At 39.3% G+C, this 21,305-nt stretch overlaps 3 protein-coding genes across 3 annotated transcripts in view; all 3 read right to left on the bottom strand.

The window, feature by feature from the left end:
• LOC131428231 (ecdysone 20-monooxygenase) overlaps positions 1–21,305 on the bottom strand; it is a 161,355-nt gene that overhangs the window by 15,573 nt on the left and 124,477 nt on the right. The gene's annotated exons all lie outside the window — the stretch shown is intronic.
• Positions 4,160–4,894, bottom strand: LOC131428774 (uncharacterized). Its single transcript, XM_058592819.1, has one exon. It carries the CDS (start codon positions 4,892–4,894, stop codon positions 4,160–4,162), a length of 735 nt encoding a protein of 244 aa, XP_058448802.1.
• Positions 6,518–9,538, bottom strand: LOC131428773 (uncharacterized). Its single transcript, XM_058592818.1, has one exon. It carries the CDS (start codon positions 9,536–9,538, stop codon positions 6,518–6,520), a length of 3,021 nt encoding a protein of 1,006 aa, XP_058448801.1.

The following is a 21,305-nucleotide window of genomic DNA, read 5'->3' as shown; positions in this document are numbered from 1 at the left end:
CTTGAAATAGTAAATATGAATAATCAATAAAAATGAGGCCAGGAATGGTTTTCTATTTTGATTTCAAGCATTCCAGCAAGTCTTTCAAATCGATGAACCACAATTCAAGTTATCATCTAGTTTTAAAAACGTTTCGATTCCAATTGAAATATAAACATTACAAACATGGGGTAGTTAAGGAATTCATCTCTCGGTTTTCAAAAGAAAGCATTGCAATTTAAAACATTCAAGATGTCTTTGAAAACTCCTGTTATATTTTAAATTCTGCATACTATAATATTGTTAGTGTATCGCCACTCAACTTGAAATACACGAAGTAGGTGAGTAGTCTAATTTATTTGGATGATTATTTGAAATAATTGTTGTTATAGAAAAATCATTGCCTTAGTCATTGTAGTTTAAAGAAGCGATGGACCACCACTTGTGATTATACACCCACCCTAAATCTTAACAATTTGAATTTGATTCCTATTCCAATAAACAATGCATTGAAAAAGAAGCAGTTCAATTTCAGGTGAATTTGATTATAAATTGGTTTGCTGTTTGCAATGAATGGGTTTCAGTTTTCCATCATAATTGGAGTATGAAAAATTTTTCTGTGGTTTCATTCATTGGACATCTGTCTTTTGACTGCCAATTACCAAACATTACCACTATTCCATCAGCGTATAGCCATATGACAATTTTTTGTTTCATCTATTACTTCAAATTTACCGGAAACGTATCTAAGCGAAAAACTGAATAGATGGGCGATGCAATGCACAGCTGAATTTTTCAAATCATTCACCTGAAAGTATCTTCAATTACAAGATTATGAAAAGCGCACTTCGCGAGCTGTATCAATTCATCAACAGCAAAGACAGTTTATGACATTTTAATCAACTCGGATTACACCATTGATTATAGTAAAATGAAAAATATATGTGTTGGTTGGCAAAGGTTAGCTAAAACAATCAACAGCAGCGAAAATCGTATGACACTGATGCCATACATATTTATTCTAGTGGGTCGACTCGGTCATGATTGATAATACTATTGTATGATTCATAATAAACACATTCATTAATCAGATGATATATAGCTACAATTGCGAAAGAAACAATAACTGTTATGATCGTACTGTGAATGTTTGTATACAACATCGCATCGAATCGGAGGTGAATGGCCCTTAATAAAAATTATTAACACAGTACAGTTCATGAGTTTCATCGGAATCAAATCGAAAACATGTTTATTTTGTTTTAAATAGGGGCAATTTCTGTCCGTTTGGAAGAAATTTTGGTAACCGGCAGTCTTGACAAAACGTAAAACCAGAAAAGTACCCATTACTTGACTACTTTTTACTTAATTTTGAATTTATTTTTAAATGTCTTATTTTTCACGATAACAAGTATCGACATTAGTGGCGAAAAGGCGAAAAAACTCTACCATAGCTTTACACTGTTACTATATGTTCACACTGAATAAAATAGTCAAAAACCTGTTTTAATACAACATAGTGGTGTAATGATCCTTTTCTCACATCAATCATATTCTCATATAATACCGTGGTATACTATTAAAAATATTTCTCTCCGATTCTTAAAATAAACCAAAGAGATTGTTTGTGCATTAACTAGTATAACCTACAGAATGAAACAGTTCTTTGACATCGATGAAAAACGAAGTGAGTTCCACTATTGTAGGTATTTCAGGCACTAGAACCCAAGTATAATCGAAGTTGGTTCGTGTGGCCATCAACTAACATGATTTTAATTGCAACCGAGAAATATGCTTAATTTTATTTATTTATTTATTTATTTATTTGTTGAATCTTCGGAAAGTACCGTACAGATATTTATTAACGAAGTTATAACTAGATTTAGTTAAATTAAAATCAAAAAGATGGAAAGTCTCATTAAATTTTCTACAGCATCTATCCACCGGGTTGTTTTGTCCATATACTGTACGATGTCTAGGTATCATCAAAAAATTGCGGGTTCTCATAACACGAGCAGGAACATATACATTGATGCTGGCTAAGATATCAGTACAGTCAACGTTATTAGATAGCATGTCATAGATAAACATTCTTTGTAAAAAAGTACGACGGGATTCCAATGTTGGTAGATCTAGTAGTTTACATCTATCGATGTACGGTGGCAGATTGAATTGGTCGTTCCATTGTAGTTTCCTTAGTGCGAAACGAACAAAGCATTTCTGGACGCGTTCCAATCGGTAGCTTTGCACGTCGTGATACGGCGCCCACACTTGTACAGCATATTCCAAAATACTTCGAATTAGGGCGCAGTAGAGAACTTTTAGTGTGTAGAAATCATTAAAATCAGCGGTATTTGGTTTCAGAAAACCCAACGTTGCAAATGCTTTAGCCGTAGTTGATGCAATATGGGCCATGAAGCTAAGTTTGCTGTCGAATATTACGCCTAAATCACGAATAGAGTCTACTCTTTCGATGATGTGCCCTCGAAGAGTATATTCGAAGCAGCGCAAAACTAGCGAACGTCTGAAGCTTATCATCTTACATTTACTAGTGTTAAGCAGCATACCATTCAACAAACACCATTTTTCGATATTTGCTATGTCTTCTTGAAGTACTACGGAGTCGAGATTCGAGGCGATTGGGCGAAAAATCTTCAGATCATCAGCATAGAACAATTTTCCAGACTTTATGCGATTACAAAGATCGTTTATGAATAAAATAAATATTAGCGGTCCCAGGTGACTTCCTTGAGGAACACCAGTAGGTATTTCGAGCTTATTTGAAAGTATGGTATCAATCTTGACGAAAGCGGATCGACCAGAAAGATATGAATCCAGCCATCTAGTTAACCATGGGGGGAATCCAAGTCGTTGCAACTTTATGATGACAACATTATGTGGTACTTTATCGAATGCTTTAGAAAAGTCGAAATATATCGCATCAATTTGTTGGTGTTTCTCGATGGTAGGAATCAAGCTGTTTGTGTATGATTGTTCGCGCGCACTATGCCTTTTCTCGGATACTTGGTTTTTAACAAAACTACACTTTAACTTTGCGCGAACAGAAACGAAAAATTTATTTATGTAATAATAACGTGTGTATTCTCGTGGACTGTATCTTTTAGACTGACTCCACTGACCTATATATTTCGGCTGACCTACGATCGAGAACAATAATCAATGCCCTATCATCTACCTGCATCAAAGAGATGAAATAGATCACCAATATAGGGTGCCAGAAGAAGCACGACATATCATCTTGTTTGTCGGAGTTGTAGGGTGATTCAACAAAGTATGTTTTAGTACTGTAATCCTTTCCCACTACAACATACGCCGGCCGCCTTGAAATCTCAACTTTGAATTTCAACGACTATTTGTCCTACTCTTACTTCAATTCAAATGTGTTTAGTATATAATTCAATCTCTTACAAACAATATTTTCAGCTTACATACTACTACAGTTTAGTATGATCGAACGACCTTGACCGAAATTCATTTGTGATGATCACTGGTGTTAATCTCTGTTGAGATTACTAATAGAAGTAGAATTCTGCCTCTCGATTTAGAATGGTAGATGGGGCATCCTTCAATGCACATTCCGCTGGATCATTAATGTGCTGTTCGTATATTCGGACAGTTTTAGGTGTTGTCATCGATGGTGATATGCTGATTCATGCTGCTATTTTACGATGAACTTCGATGGCGCGTTGATTTTTGGTTTACTACAAAAGGTTTCACTGCGATGGATTTCTACGATGTTTTAGTCGTTAGAACGAACTGGCCATGCTCGTTAGCGACTCCGTTGTAAAATCTCGAGGTCGAATTGGCCCTTTCTCCCTCTGTTGCAGCCTGGACGTAGTATACCTCAAAATATCAAGCGTGATGTGGAAATTTTAGTATGCGTTCTCTCTACAGGACATTACAAACTGGAACATATGCTAACATGCGACACCCAACAAGGACCACCACCGAAACAAAACAGAATACCTCATATTGTGGGGAAATTGCACGGGTTACTCAATTAAGCTTTGAGAGTGGAGCGTCTAGCATTCCGGGAGATGACCGACACTGACGTGTAATGACTGAGAAAGAAAATTCTGATAAGCTTTTTGAAAATATAAAAAATACATAACTTAACTGGGGGTGCGGAGGCCATGTTGACCTCCGCCGTTGGAGACGTTCAAGTCTCTTCGGGTGATAACTTGGAGTTGTCTCGAATAGGAAGCACGCAGATTTTTGAAATTCCTCTACGATAGCTACCATCCTTTGTTCTTACTGTGATGACACGAATGTTTCCATCAGACCCTGGGTGAAGTTCTGCTACACGTCCCAACTGCCACTTGAGCGGAGGTAGATTTTCGTCTTTCAAGACAACCATGCTGCCAACGGTTAGATTCTCTCTCTGTCGCATCCACCTAGTTCGGTTCTGTAAATCAGACAAGTATTGTTCTGACCACCTCTTCCATAACCGCTGAGTAAACTGTTGAGTCCGTTGCCATACTGCTAAACGATTCTCTGGAACGTTGTCCAGATTTGGCTCAGGAATTGCTGTTAGAGGCCGATGAATCAAAAAATGTCCCGGAGTTAACGCTTCAAAATCGGCAGGATCGTTGCTTATTGGTGTCAATGGACGCGAGTTCAAAATTGCTTCGATTTGCAATAAGACAGTCTGCATTTCGTCATGCAGCAAAATTCTGGTTCCGATACTCCTCTTGAACAATGTTTTAAACGACTTCACAGCTGCCTCCCACAATCCGCCAAAGTTCGGTGATCGAGCTGGTATAAACTTAAATACGATTTTGTCGTCAGATGCCACCTTAATCGCCTGTTCTTGAAACTGCTGACTGAGAAACAGCGTACGAAGCTCGTCCAGCTCTCGCTTGGCACCGACAAAGTTTCTCGCGTTATCGCACATGATGATGTTCGGCTTGTCTCGTCTAGATGAAAAACGTTTCAGTGTTGCCAAAAATGCTTGCGTTGTTAGATCTGTTGCTAATTCTAGGTGCACCGCTTTAGTAACCAGACAAACATAAATGGCTACGAAGCACTTCACAGGACGACTTTTGCGATAAGGATAGGTAACATAAAATGGTCCGCAATAGTCAACTCCCACACGTCGGAATGGCTCACATGGAGTGACTCTTTCTGGCGGAAGATCCGCCATCAATTGGTCTTGAATTCGTGGTTTTACTCTAAAGCAAGCTATGCATTTGTGAATTACACTTCTCGCTAACTCACGGGCGAAAGTTGGCCAGAATCGTTCACGAACTGCTGATATCATTAGCTGCTGTCCAGCGTGAAATAATTTCTTGTGATAATATTCCATGACTATTCTAGCGAGAGGGTGACGTCGGTCTAATATAAATGGATGCTTTCGACTGTTTGACAGATGTGCGTGCCGTAATCGGCCGCCTACGCAGAGCAAACCATTAATTAATTGAGGATCCAATGCGAGAATAGAGGAATCGGCTCGTAACGGTCGATTTTCAGACAAATCAGCTATTTCTTTCGGAAAACATTCTTGCTGAGACAAACAAACGAGTGTTTTGACAGAGCTCTCAAGCTCTTCGACAGTTAAATTTCCGTGACGTCGACAATTCTGGTTTGACCTTCGAGCGTTAAAACGGAAACGACATATGTATGCAGTTAGTCGAACCAAATCAGTAAATGTTGATCGAAGACTAAAAATCTGACTATGGATGACAGTTCTTGCAACAGCTGCAACTACTCCCTTCTCTTCAAGCATTGTTCGTTCAATGCTTTCTTCGTTTACTTGCAAAGTTTTAGGCCAGTTCATCTGGTCAGATAACAACCAGTGTGGCCCACTAAACCATATTGATTGATACATCAACTGTACTGGCATCATGCCGCGGGAAATTATGTCTGCTGGATTGTCTATTCCTGATACGTGATTCCAGATTCCACCTTTTGTAATATGCTGAACTTCTGAAACTCGATTCGCCACGAATTCTTTCCACCGCGACGGTGATGATGCTAACCAGCACTTATCAATCATCGAATCTGTCCAGAAGAATGATGGGGATGTGATTTGTGTGCTGCTGACCACCTTCTCGTATAGATGGGACAGGAGCAATGCTGATGAAAGCTCTAAACGCGGAATCGACTGGCGTTGCTTTTTTCTGTTAAGATTTTCGAGAGGGGCGACACGGGACTTCGATATCAGCAGGTGTATAGCCACGGATCCACTATCGGAGACAGTTCTCATGTAAATACATGCCCCATAAGCTTTCTCGGAGGCATCACAGAATCCATGAAGCTGTAGGTCGATCGTATTGGATCCAATCTCGACCCACCGGGGTACTGATAGTCCATCAAGGGCGCTCAGGTTTCGACGATACTCCTGCCAATGGTTTTGCATCCCCTCTGGTAGTGGTTCATCCCAGGCACTATCAAGCTTCCAAATTTCTTGCATGAAAATTTTTGCCTGGATGATAACGGGACCCACAAGACCGAGCGGATCAAAGAGGCGAGACACGTCCGATAACACAATACGCTTAGTGATTACTGTCGATGAACTCTATTGCGGTATGCTGAATTGGAATCGGTCAGTACTGGGTTCCCACAGTAAGCCTAGGGTTTTAACGGTAGACGTTGAAGTGTCCATCTGAAGAATAGTACGATCATCTCTTAAATGAACAGGAACATGCAGTAAGATATCCTTGCAATTAGAATTCCACTTTCGTAATGAGAAACCAGCTGACTGCATTAGTTCAATCATCTCGCTAACAAATCGTTGTCCATCTTCGAGTTTGTCTACTCCGGACAGCATGTCGTCCACATAAAAGTCCTTTTTGAGAACCCTTGCGGCAACAACGTAAGTGAGTTTTCCGTCTTCGGCTAGTTGCTGCAAACATTTTGTAGCCAAGTACGGAGCGGAAGCTGTTCCATACGTGACGGTAGTCAGTTGGTAAGTTTTAATGGGTTGATCTGGCGATTCTCGCCAGAGAATTCTCTGCAAAGGCTGGTCAGCAGGTTGAACTTGTACCATGCGGTACATTTTTGCGATATCCGCAACTAATGCATAACGATGTAAACGAAATCTGATAATTATGTTTAGCAAATCATCTTGCACGACGGGACCCACCATTAATGCGTCGTTCAAAGAAAATCCGGTGCTAGTTCGACATGACGCGTCAAATACTACGCGCAACTTAGTAGTGGTGCTGTCTGGTTTTAAAACTGCGTGGTGGGGTAGATAGTAGGCGGTCTCTGTTGAATCTTCGACTATAGGTTTCATGTGACCTAGGACTTGATATTCGAGTATGAAGTCGCTGTACAATGCTTTTAACTCCGAGTTTGCCATTAGGCGCCGCTCCAAGCCCATAAATCGTTTAACAGCAGTAGTTCTGGATTCACCAAGTTGCTTGAGGATTGTTTGCCTTTTTGGAAGTGTAACTATAAACCGTCCCGTCTCATCTCTGACGGTTGTTTCTTGGAAGATCTTCTCGCACGCAGATTCTTCCATAGAATTTGTACTGAGCGACCGACATGTTTCTAGTTCCCAAAACCTTGTAAGTAATTCTTGGATGTCTGCTGTTAAGCAAACGTAGGTAGTCGAAACTGTGGGTTTAGATTCTGGAATAGGAACACGACCGGAAACTATCCAACCGAAAACTGTTTTCTGAAGTGTGGGGCCTTCTTCGGTTGCCTTAAAACGGCCTTCTTCGAGGAGGTCAATGTAATATTCCGCTCCGATTATCATATCGATCGGACCGGATTGATGAAACCAGGGATCGGCAAGAGTAGCGTCTTCTGGTAAGCACCATTGTGATGGATTAAAGCTCAATGTCGGTAATTCGATGGTTAATTTTGGTAGTATGTGGAATTGCATCTCTTCAGCATACGATGAAATATCGGTAGACCGCGCGGTGACGGCTGCTTTGACAGATTTGGACGAAGTTTCTTTAGACGATCCAACACCTTGGATGCATAAGAATGCGGGAGTTTCTTTAAACTTGAGTTTATTCGAAAAGCTTGTCGTCATCAGACAATGCTGCGAGCAAGAATCCAGCAAGGCTCGCCCTAGCAGCGAATTGCCGCGACTGTCCTTGACACAAACAAGGGCAGTCGAAAGAATAATGTTTCGTGTAGGTGTGCTGGGGAGTGCGATACATGTTTGACTAGTGGTGGCTACGTTAGTGTTGGACGGTGTGGTTGTGTTATGCGAGTTGGCGGTGTTATTCTGTTCATTACTCTGTAGAGTGTGTATTTGTTGGTTCGGACTGGTTTGCTTAGTTACTGGCTGTCGGGGTTGCTGTATTGCTGTCTGAGGTCGTGTCTGCGAAAATGGAACGGGTCCAGCTTGTGATGACTCTACGTGTAACATAGAGTGGTGTCGTTGGCGGCAATGGTGACAAACGCCTCTTTCGCAGGTTTTAGCGACATGTCCTGGACGCAAACAGTTGCGACAAAGCTTACTTCTCATAACAGCGTTTATACGCTCGGGAACTGACTGCTTTTGGAATTTAATACACTGAAACGCTGAATGCCATGACTCACCACAAAATAAACATTTTCCAGACGTCTTCACGAGTGTGCTGCAAACGGTAACCCTTTGTGGTCGAGCCTCATTGCTCGTTTTTGGTGAAACGGAAATCGATTGTAAAACGGCGCATTGACTACGTAGAAATTTCATCAAATCTGCATACTGTGGTGGATCTTTGGAATTGTGACACGACTCCCATTGTCGTAGCGTCGATGAATCTAATCTAGAGCAAACCATATAGGCTAAAATTGTACTCCAGTTAGTCGTCAAAACTTCAATCTTTTCAAGCATTTGCAAGTTTTTCTCGAATTGACCGACCAATTGACTAAGCCCTTCATAACTCTCCTTCTTCAATGGGTCGATGGAAAAAAGAGCATCTAAATATGCCTTCACAAGTAGTTTCTTGTTCTCGTACCGATCTTGCAATGCCTGCCAAGCCACTTCGTAATTAGCTGCCGAAATCTCGACCCGATTGATCTCTTGAAGTGCCTCACCAGATAGCGATGCTCTTAGATATGTAAATTTGTCGATCTCGTTCAGTTGTGAGCTCTGATCAATGAGACTGTGGAAGGTATCACGAAATGTGACCCACTCATGCATTCGTCCACTGAAAGTTGGAAGTCGTATCTCTGGAAGTTTTACCCGGGATATCATATGTACACGTTGGTTAGCTGAATCAGACTCATTGTGAGTTGTAGGCATTGAATCTCGACACAACTGCAGGTCTAACAGCTCTCCTTTCAAAGCACAGAAACGATCATCAAACTCTTGCATCATCTGGTAGTTCGTCTCTTCCAATTGATGTAAGACCTCTTCCTTCACTGCGGGATCAGTATTAGCCTGTTTCCTTACCTCTTCTTCTTCTTGCAGAAGCTCGATTCTTGCACGTACTGTAAAATATTCTGCTCCCACTTTCTCAAGAACGTTTAAGCGCACACTTAACTGTCTGTAATCTCGATCTTCGTTGTAATTCTGCAAGAATCTTTCAACGAAGCTCAAGCTATTTTGTAAGTGCTTCTCACGCTTCAATAAACCTTTCACTTCATCTGCCATTGTAAATTTAACACGTAACACTGATCGAACCTTTCGAATGAATGTATTCAAAACCTTCACTGTAACTGTAATTTATTTCGGCACAATCACGTATCAACTCGGCGTTCCACTACCGCGACCTCGTGAGACAGAACAGTTATCAACCCAATTAATAGCAGCAGAAGTGATCGGACCAACAGGGAATTGACAGCTTAAATAGACCAGGAATGTATCGAGACCAACTTTGATAATAAACAGAATATATGCACTCGCCAAAAGAAAATTACTCGCATGCATTTATACAATTTATTTTAACCATCACAACTTTCCGGTAAGCCACATGCATCAAGCCACCGTTCATGCATTCTACTTCCCGATATTTCAAGTCCTGGTCTCCGAATTTTGATAATTTCGCTGCTACTGTCGTCCAAATTCGATGGCGTCGCAGGTCCGCTTCACGATGGCGTCGCAGGTCCGCTTCGCGATGGCGTCGCAAGTCCGCTTCACAATGGCATCCAGTGGTTAGATTGAGCGTCGAAAATGGTGGCACTACACTGTTTCACGTTGTTCTTGGATCCACTGTATGGAGAATTTAACTGTCCAACATTTGCCCAGTATATTAAAGTTTAGTTTCACGACAAGGTCCAACCAAGCATCCGGAAACCGTCTATCCGGTTCGAATGACCAAATGTTCGCGCGCACTATGCCTTTTCTCGGATACTTGGTTTTTAACAAAACTACACTTTAACTTTGCGCGAACAGAAACGAAAAATTTATTTATGTAATAATAACGTGTGTATTCTCGTGGACTGTATCTTTTAGACTGACTCCACTGACCTATATATTTCGGCTGACCTACGATCGAGAACAATAATCAATGCCCTATCATCTACCTGCATCAAAGAGATGAAATAGATCACCAATATAGGGTGCCAGAAGAAGCACGACATATCATCTTGTTTGTCGGAGTTGTAGGGTGATTCAACAAAGTATGTTTTAGTACTGTAATCCTTTCCCACTACAACAATGATAACAAATTCGACGTTGTTGATCGTTTTTTTCACAAACTTGTGTTGACAATCAGCAATGATTTGAGACGCTTCAGAGTACATCGCGTCGTAAACAAATTTTTCCAGTACTTTAGCTAGACAGTTCAAAATCGAGATCCCTCTGTAATTTTCAATATTATGAATGTTTCCATTCTTATGTATTGGAACTATAGCAGCGACTTTCCAAGCACTAGGAAAAGTATGTTCGATTATTGATCGGTTGAAGATCATATTAACTGGTACAGCTAATGATCGGGCACAACGTTTTAAAAACACTGGCGGTAGACGATCCGGTCCTGGACCTTTCGTTGAATCTAAACTGGATAGTGCTTCCATGACTTCAGTTTCACTTATATTCAAGAGAGGTAGGTTAACACTGTACGATTGCAAACTATCAATATATTCCTGCGACGGATTGACAGGGGAACTGTTGAATACACCACGGAAATAATCGGCAAATAAATTAACGGCCTCAGATGCAGAGTTAGCGCTTACATATTTGTGAAAAACATTCACGGGAATGCCACCAGAACGTTTCCTGCTCTTTACATATGTCCAGAAAGTTGAGGGATTATTTCGAAGACTATTCTCGATACGGTTAAGATAATCACGGAAGGCATTATTTCTAGCGGTTTCATATTGCAGTTCAAATTGTCGAAGAACAATTTTGTTGTCTTCAGTCTTGTAACGGTAATAGTGTTTGCGTTGTTTTCGTAGCACGTTGCGCATACGGCCAAACCTTGCATTCCACCATGGAAACTTGTAATCCACTTTGTTTCTAATTCGTTTTTTAGGAACTCTGCTATGTAAGATTCCATATATTGTATCATAAAACAATAAAACCGCATGGTCCAAATCGTTACCACCAAGCATAGCTTGCCAATTGACAGCTTCGATATCTGCTGATATATCATCCATATCGCAACGATTAAAATCAAAGTCGAGGTCGTCGTAAGTTTCAGAGAAAACCATATTCTCATTCAAATGCTTTTCATACCTTAAAACAAAAGGTTTATGGTGGGGGGCGACTTTAAGTATGGATGTCGGAGCCTCAAATAATTCTACAAAATCCGTGTTATTAACAAATGCTAAATCCAGGGTTCGTCCATTCACATTCGAAAGTGAGCAGATTTGATAAAGACCTCCTGCTACCATCGATTCCATAATCGATATTTCTTGTTCAGATGTAGCGTTTTCAGGTAGATAAGATTTTAGATCATGATCAAAAGTCCATCGCAGATGAGGAAGATTATAATCACCTACAACGAGTACACGGTCCATACTATTCGCAATGTCAAGGACTTGCTGAACTGCAGAGGCGTGAGAACTGTAAAGATCTGGGTCACTATTAGGCCTTAAATATATACAACAGATGTATAGCGATAGATTTGGTAGCGAGACACGTACGGTAGTTTGTTCTAGGTGTTCAAATCCGTGCATTTTTATTGCGATCCCAGTCAAGTTATTCTTGATTGCGATGAGTACCCCTCCTCCACGAAGCAGTTGACTAGAAGACGAGTTACGATCGTATCGGTATACTGTATAATTGGTCGAGAGTTCAGAGTTCAGTATATCTTCTCGCAGCCACGTTTCGGTCAGAACAATAACATCGTAGTCACAGGAGGAGAGAGATAACAAAAAGTGTTGCGTCTTTGTTCTCATCCCACGAACATTTTGATAGTAAACGGTCAGGTACTCGGGAGGGTGGGTAACATTTTGACAATTACGAGGAAAGAGTAGGCGGCCGATTGACCACACAATGCTTTACATTGATTAATGACTGAGGAGCGATAACGTGAGCCGTAAAAGTACCGGGCGATTGAGTGTCTAACTGATGTTTATCGGCGGACCGGCGGTAGCTGACATCTCTGGTTTCCAAAAAACCTTCCTGGTATTGGATTTGTCTTCGAATTCACGGAAAACGATGCCAACGGGCCATGTCGAAGATGCCATTGCCTTCTCTTTAAATTCAATGGGCATGCCTAGTTTAAATGAGACAAAATTTAGCGTACTAGGATCTTTTCCGCGTGGTACCAATTTGACAGTAGTGATATCTGCCGTTCCCAGTCGTTCAGAAGCAAGCATGGCCACGCTACTATCAGGGACTTCCGGAGAGATTCCTGATAAATACAGCCAGAATTTATTTTCCTCTTTATTCTCAGAGATTAGCGAAACTGAAGAAGCAGAATCATCGGTGCCGCGAAGTAATTTAGACGGTCTATTGTTATCATCATCTCTGTCTCTTTTCCTTTTGGCAGAGTTGAAAGAAAATTTCTTTGGTACGGAAAGTGGAGTTTTTGGAACAGAATCAATTAGAGTTTTAAAATTAGTTCGAATCTTCATTTTTAGATCTTCTAAGATGTCCTTGCGAATAGAATCTTTAAGATCGTCAATAATTTGTTGGTTTGCTGTTTCTACCGATATCAACGAATTGCGAAAACGCGCCTTTTCCATAATATTTTTGCACGTATTGCACATCCAAAAAACATTCGATTTATTCACGACAGCCGCAAAAAGTTCATCATTTAAACCGCAACATTTTGCACAAAAGAAGGCAGAACAAAAACCTCCACATTTTAGTGCCGTGCTACCGTCGGGAACAGTATTGGCGCAGCTTTCGCAAAATCCACGCATGATTTGTGAGGATGTACAAATGATTATTTTAACGATGCTACTGGATAGTAGATGGCGCCACTTGTCCTCTTATCGAGCTATATGGAGTGACGTGACGATCACGTAGTTTGATGACAACAAAAAGCAGAGGAACAATATACTTGTCACTAACCTTTCGCTATCTTACTCTATTTCACAGAAGTGGACGTGGATGCGACGAGTTATTCGGGAAAGTCCTCAGTTTCGATTACTGCGTTCACCCTCGGCTTCAGTGACAAAACAGGAACGGAAGATGTCTTTACTGACGAAAATCGGTGTTACAGCAGTGCTTGTTTATGATCGTAGTTTGAATGGTGATGTGCGAACGAGAATGATTGAGCAGAGTGCATGGTTGTGCGAACGGTAAGCGGAGGTGGTGGCGGCGGCGGGTAGCTACGATGGTGGTTTATGGTTTCGGACTGAAGCCCAATCGGACTTTCGGAGCGTTCTATGTAGACGGTCCACTATTTCAGAGGCTGGACGGCAATGGTACAGGAGAGATGCGGCTGCACAGACTGACAATATGCACTCCAACGGTTCACGATGGTGACAATAACGGTTTAAAATAAAAAAAACTAGCACCGAACAGAAGTCAGTATGAGCAAACCATAGCACAGAGTTGCCAACTCGAGTAGGAGCATAAGATTAGGAATACCGGACCATGTGTAGAAGTAAGTAAGAGTCATTTTCGAGAAACACACACACAGATAGATTGCTCAGCTCGACGAACTGAGTGGAATGGCCAATTTTTACTTGGCCAATTTTTACTAGTCGATTTTCAAGTGATTGTATAACCTTCCTATATTAGGAAACTTATTTGGGTCTATTTTGCTCTGAAAATAAAGTAATAGCAAGTGGTGTAATAATATCAATTCATCGAAAGTAAGAATAACTTCGAGATAAACTTACTTCATTTAAAAAAATTTTAAAATATTTTATTGGGGTATTTTCTTTAAGTGAAAGTATAAAAAGAAATTACACAGAAGCTATTTTTTTAAAGGTCTGAAATTAGAATGTTTTAGCAAGATATTTTTCCGGTCAAGTCAATTAAAAAATCATTTAATGTGCTGAGAATATCGTTTGAGTGTTTGAGTTTGAGTGAATATGACATATATTATACACAAATCCAACTGCAATGACAGAAAATGACGTGGCCGTATCTAGATACAAAATGAATAATTCGATTCAAAATTTAATACTCAGTCGATGTTGAACAATCGTTCGCACCACACGCGAATAGTTCCATAGGGTTCGGAAAAAAATCCGCGAAGAAAATACGCTAGAAAGTATTTTCAAACCCAGTTTACAAGTTTTGTTATGGTAGCATTATTTTTTTCACTCGCCGCCTCGTGCGCTGTCGTCGCTGGGCCACTAAACCGCGCCAGAGATCACAAAACATCTGTGTGCATGTTCAAACATGGCTGAAACGATTTTCATCAACTCAGATTCAAATGAAAGGTCTTATTGTGCTATGGCTTATGGTTTCATCTTTGACCGATTTCCAGTTCCGGAATTACAAGGTAAATTGTGCAATTTTATGAGAAAATGACTCAATTTTCTCGAAAATTCCTTAACCGATTTTCCCAAACTAATGTCCGTTTTCGGTTTTACAGCGCGATAAGTGAAAAATTTTCATTTTCATGAATATTTTTTCACAAGTGATGGCGAAACGAGGAGCAAATTTCATTAAACTTACTTATAAATTCATCTAGCTGGCAGATCTTGTCAGTTGTGGATATATAAACCTACTTTGGAACTACTAGTTTCCGGCTTCCGGTTCCGAAAGCACTGATAATAAAGAAAAAAACCTCCTAAAACGGAACTCTTCTCGATTTCTTAGCAACTGTTGAATCGATTTTCACAAATCTTGATTCAGATTAAAGCTCTCCGGTTCCGAAATTATAGGGCGATTAGTGTCAAAACTTTCAAACCGGTTCGCGCTGGTAAGGAATAAGAAAGCACCACCGCCTTTGCGAACGAACAGAGAACGAAAACTTACAGCGTTTTTCACCGTCGAATTCATCGGTACGAAGCACACATAAGTACGTGTTTCCAATCGTGTTGAAGAAACTAGAACGCCAAAATTTAATGTCTGTTACCGGTGTTTGGTTTGGTTGGTTGACGGTTCTGCGTCATCGGTGCTGCGGTTGAACAAAATCATAGCCACTTTACGATAATGTGCAAAAAGAATGAAGGAATTTCAATGGTTTGATGTTTAGTTGAAAAGGCATTATTCATATTATTATTTCTTAAAATATGTAGACGATACTAAATGTTATATTCCGTAGTGTGATATATTTAAAGGTTATAATTGGATGATTTTGAGGACTGATGGTTTGGATACGATTGTTTGTAATCTGTATTATTGATAAGATCTTTGAAATGTTTGGGTTCATTTGATGCAAATATTGCATTAACATGGGGTTATGCAGTATGAATTTGAACACTTTATTTTGGTATCCCATCAGGAATAAAAGGCTTCAAAAGACTCAGAACATAGTATAAATGTGTTGCATAGACTCACATATTGAACGACTGAAAGCAAAAATCGGATAAGTGCAACTTAGTTTGAAAAACCCGTGTAAGTATTTTTGAATGCAAAAATCGGATAAAACCATTGAGAGCAAAAACCGGACATGGATTTTGCAATGCAAGAATCGTTTAAAAACATCTTTTCTGCAAGAAGCCGACAAAATAACTTTGAATGCAAAAACCAGACAGAAACTTTACCGGTTCTTCCAAAACAATACATTACATTAGGACCCCTGACTAAACTTAGGTCACCGCCAGTTTCAGTTAAAATAGCATTTACTTAAAAACAAGAAGCGTTTTATCACTATATACGTTGTAAATATGACAATGTTCGTTCATGTATTAATAAAACCAAGTTACAATTAGAACAAAACTAAGGAATTTGGTTTCGTAAGCATTGGTTCCTATTATGCAAAAGTAAAAATCAATGAAAGTAACAAAATATGTTGTGCGGACTGTGTCATAAGTTTTTTTGTTCATTGCTGCCATAGCAGATTCGGACACTTTCCGAAGATTATCGATGCTTTTCAACGAGAAATAAAATAAATTACACTATTATTGAGTTTATTGTTTCACGGTTGCTGATTTTTACATTTTTCGATTAAAATATATAAAATCTTCTCTTGAGCAAAGCCTTGGTATTACATTCCTGTAGTGAAATTTGACCTTCTGTTTCAACAGACTTCGCAGCCAATTCAGAGTGTACAGAAACATTGCATGGCTGGTGCTACGATTCTACTGACACTACGAATCCTTCCAGGTCGGGGCTCGAACATACGACAACCGGTTTGTAAGACCAGTGCCCTACGCATTGAACCGCCAACCCGGGATCTTCTCTTGAATCGCTGTTTATAAAACTAATCAGTCTGATCGTTCTCTTTCTTCTATATTATCATTATGATAAGGAATCGTTTCATTTGTTCTCGTTTATATCTTGAGGTTGTTTCGTATTCAAAATTGATCTTTTGAGTTACTTTGAAATCATCATATTCCTTAAATAGAAATTTTTCAAAATTATGGGATCTTTAGCTTTATTTAATTTTTGACCAGTACTGCATATTTCTAGCTACTAAGTGAGGGTCACAAAAATATTCACAAGAGAGAGGGGGAATAAGTATACTTAGCAAAAGGAGGTAACATTGATCTGAATTGATGAAGAAATCATACAATCAATGTGCATATTTTTATGTAAATTGAGCAAACTGTTGACCCAAGAGTCGTGATCATTGGGATCGCGTATGTACGACTGTATCGTCCAAGCTTACACGAGTAAATGTGCTAACTTTCTCATGTACATCAAAGCATCCATCCGTCAGGGACGGAGTACACACTAAACGAAAACACGAATAATTATAGTAATTAGAGTGTTCATTGATAATTTCTATTGGGTACTACACCAAGGTGATGGAAATATGTTTACGACAACATTTGTATTAACTGAATCGTTATTCTATAGTACGAATGTAATTATGATGATAAACAGCCTTTCGTTATAAAGTAATCATTATCACAATCTTGATCGATAACGTGGAAATAGTGATGTCATAAGAATTTTTATAACGCAGTGTTTATAACCATGGAAGCCTAAGGTATTGTAGATCGGATGTGACGAGGAACGTTAATCCAAGTACGCTACGAGCACATGAGCTTTTGGAACTCAGATGTTACTACGAAGGTATCTATAGAGACAAAGGTGTTTTAAATATTCACAGCAAAACAAATCAAACATAACATAACGAGAATACTGCGAAAATTATGATTAATGTGAGATCTGAGATGGAACATTGTCCGTGTGCAATCTGAACATTGAGGAGCATTGTTCATCCCAGTTCAAAGTTGTATTTCACTACGATCTAAGTATTTTAATGTGCAGGAGAATTCCTAGAATTTTATTTTGCGGCCTTGCCTTCACGAAACATTTCCGAACAACGCCGGGTAATTCAGCTAGTTGTTGAATAAAAAAAATCCACATTAATCAACAGCTGTTGAAACGTCATCTGAAAACAACGAAGGCGCATCAAAATTACGACTTTCTGAGACAACCTATATTATTTTCTGTTATTTCGTCGATTGGATTACCATTTACAAAACGATATAGGGCCGAGTAATGAACATTAATGTTGTATCAAGTGAAGAGCGTTTATCGCACTTTATGCCCTATTCACATCTTAGTACCGAATTATCCCAATCCTCAGGATGTATAATTAATCTTAAATCTTCCTTATAATCGCTGCCAACATCAATATATTTTTGAAAGGGGGTATGTACTTACGAACAGGAAGACACTAACTAAATCGACTCAGTTTACTGGAATAATTGATGTGATAGCGTAAACGATGCTACCGGAGGGCTCGTCCCCGGGATAAACTTTAAACATTATCACTTCCTTCTCTAAGTTGTTGGTTGTTCCCCGCTAGTAAGGTAGCTGGGGAAAGGAAAAGGAAGGATGGGCCACCTTCTCATTCACCTTTGCCGTGCTCTGCCATGCAGGTCTCATTAGACAGTTTCCCTCTCGCTTTCATTTCAAGTTACTCGGCTGTCTGCGCCGTTCGAAGCCAAGCATGGCGAGATTGCCTCGTTTTTTTTTCGGTGTTGGTACCTGCGGTGGCGCAGCGTTGGCCATGTGATTTCCATTGCGAGCATAAATTTGACCGATTTTTCGTCTCTTCATGGGGCAAATGTGTGTCACGCGTTGCGCAGCTGGATTGGAGAGTTGTCTACCTTTTTCGCAGTGACGAACTTTCCTCCAACTTTTTAAGTTTTTTAAACCGTTAATCTGCGGCTTGTTGCGGCGGTTCGGACTGACTCGTGGATAATCTCGCGTCGGTAGGGGAGTTGTGGGGATCGAATGGTGGTGTCTAATGCGAGAAACATGATCATGAGGATGGATGGATCGACTACAATCAGCTGCACCACTATTCGACTGACCGAGGGGGGAAAAGAGCGAAATGAGCCTTCGGTTATATCCATTCATTCATTCCGGTTTTGGTCAACGATTGGAGGCTGACGGGGTCCGATAGAAAACCTGATTTCGTTTTCATTTCTTGTAACTGCAGCATACATCACATCAGCGACGAAGACCGCATCCAGTAGTTTTCCCTTTCACATGGGGCCGTTTTTCGTAATGAAAATGAAACTTTGGCAGCACACTGAAGCACTGAAATTTCCGGGCCAACTCACTATCCGTTGAACTCGATTTTCGATCCATTTTTGAATGGAACAAAATGTTGTGCAGAAGTCAGTTGTTAGGTTTTTGTAAAAAAAATTAAACTTTTATGATTTTACTTTTCAAAAGGGCCAGAAGATATCATATATCTAAATTCCGAATTACCGCCGCGCCCGGTAGTGTGGAGTCTTGGGGAAACTGTCAGGCTTACGAAAATTCTGCCAGGCCGAAATACGATCGACCATTCCTATAGATTAATACGATTTAATTCGTTATGACTTAAAGTAACTTTTAATAAAAAAAGAAAAAAGAGAGATCGATAGTCGCAAAATAATAAAATTAGTTCACGAAAAAGGAAAATTTTCAAAATCTATTCCAACCATTGGAACTATTCTACCATTTTAAATAACCTGGTATGCGATTTAACACATTCAAGACGACAATTCAAATCCACAAAACGTTTACATTTCTTAAGGTTGATGAAGACACATTTTCAATTTTCCCCATATATTCTTTAATCGCCAATAAGCTACACACAATATTTGATATATTTTCTTTCCTATCGTTTGTCTGATAAAGATATTTGATACAATGAGTTCTGTAGTTCCTTTTATGAAATTTCCTGTTCGTATGTCATAATCATACGAATTGCTAGGTCAAGATTTGATGAATCCAACAGATTTTTTTTTACTTTCACGAAAATCTGATTCATCGGATTTCTGTGAAATAATTCAGTATAAGAAGAGCTGAGAATTCGTTAGAATCGCTCAAGTATGGTGCACAACAATAATTTATAATTCGGAAACAACACTAAAGCCTACATTCCCTTTTAAATTTCCTAAAAAATAAGTACTATCAAAGTCTTGGTGTTACATTCATGATGTGGAATTTAACCTTCTGTTTCAACGGAGCTCGAAACCGATTCTTAGCGTACAGAACTACGCTATGATCCTGTTGACACTAGGAATCCTTCCAGCTCGAACATATGACAATTGGCTTGTAAGACCTACACTTTGAATCGGAAACCTAGAATGTGTTGCAAGTAGGTAATGGATTTGGCTTTCAATAAAGGTTGTTGCAGATGGTACAATTCTAGAACTCTTAAGCTTTTTAATATCAACCAAACTTCAAATTGGAAAACCGCATGAGGCGAGCCTTATGCACGACCTAAAAGTTACAGACCATTAGACCATATCCATATTTTTTGCTACGTCTGTAGCACATCAGAAAGAGCGAAAAAAAATTAAATTCTGGAATCGTTATAGGGTAACGGCTCCTTATTTCATCTGAGCTCCTATTTCCATCTAACCCCTTCACCTCATTACTTTGAATATGAATAATATTTTACAACCTACCTAAACCGAACTGTGAAATGTTTTAAAATGATTATAAATACTATTGTCACACTTTCCCATTGAAAGAAATGGTTTTAAATTCTTCGGTGATCGGTTTTTCATTTAAAATAAACTCACTTCTCAATTTAGGACACATTTTCGTCTCAAGATTTCCAGTTCGTCATGTTTCTGAGTACCTACTAATCGATTCGTCTCAAAACATGATCACTATTTCGCACAATTACACTACTATTGAATGCTGGATGACTTCATAAATTGTAATGTTCACTTGCCACTTGCTTAATTAACGATTAAAAACTTCAAAAAATACCCGACAAGCAATAAAAGTCTTCAAAACTGTGAGATGAAAGTTTTTCACTTAGTTCACTTGATTGTGCTTTGTTTTCATCTCATTTGGTTTCGCAAAGTTGCCAAGTCGGCTTCGAATATTACCAGAAAGAGCGTGTTAAATGCTAATGAAATAACCATTGTGGCAAATCTAGTGGCACTGGTTTTATTCCGCTTTACGTCAACATAACGCTGTGAAGTGTGTATGTTTCTATCGTTCGTCTGATAAAGATATTTGATACAATGAGTTCTGTAGTTCCTTTTATGAAATTTCCTGTTCGTATGTTATAATCATACGAATTGCTAGGTCAAGATTTGATGAATCCAACAGTTTTTTTTTACTTTCACGAAAATCTGATTCATCGGATTTCTGTGAAATAATTCAGAATAAGAAGAGCTGAGAATTCGTTAGAATCGCTCAAGTATGGTGCACAACAATAATTTATAATTCGGAAACAACACTAAAGCCTACATTCCCTTTTAAATTTCCTAAAAATAAGTACTATCAAAGTCTTGGTGTTACATTCCTGATGTGCAATTTAACCTTCTGTTTCAACGGAGCTCGAAACTGATTCTTAGCGTACAGAACTACGCTATGATCCTGTTGACACTAGGAATCCTTCCAGCTCGAACATATGAAAATTGGCTTGTAAGACCTACACTTTGAATCGGAAACAATAAAGGTTGTTGCAGATCGTTCCTTTAAC

Source organism: Malaya genurostris, chromosome 2 (genome assembly GCF_030247185.1).
Source record: "Malaya genurostris strain Urasoe2022 chromosome 2, Malgen_1.1, whole genome shotgun sequence".
NCBI classification, from domain to species: Eukaryota; Metazoa; Arthropoda; class Insecta; order Diptera; family Culicidae; genus Malaya; species Malaya genurostris.
This window is presented reverse-complemented; position numbering and strand designations above follow the sequence as displayed.

What these genes read in the sequence shown, in the direction of transcription:
- LOC131428774 (XM_058592819.1), bottom strand. Translation starts at nt 4,894, where the DNA reads ATGTGCGATAACGCGAGAAACTTTGTCGGTGCCAAGCGAGAGCTGGAC.
- LOC131428773 (XM_058592818.1), bottom strand. Translation starts at nt 9,538, where the DNA reads ATGGCAGATGAAGTGAAAGGTTTATTGAAGCGTGAGAAGCACTTACAA.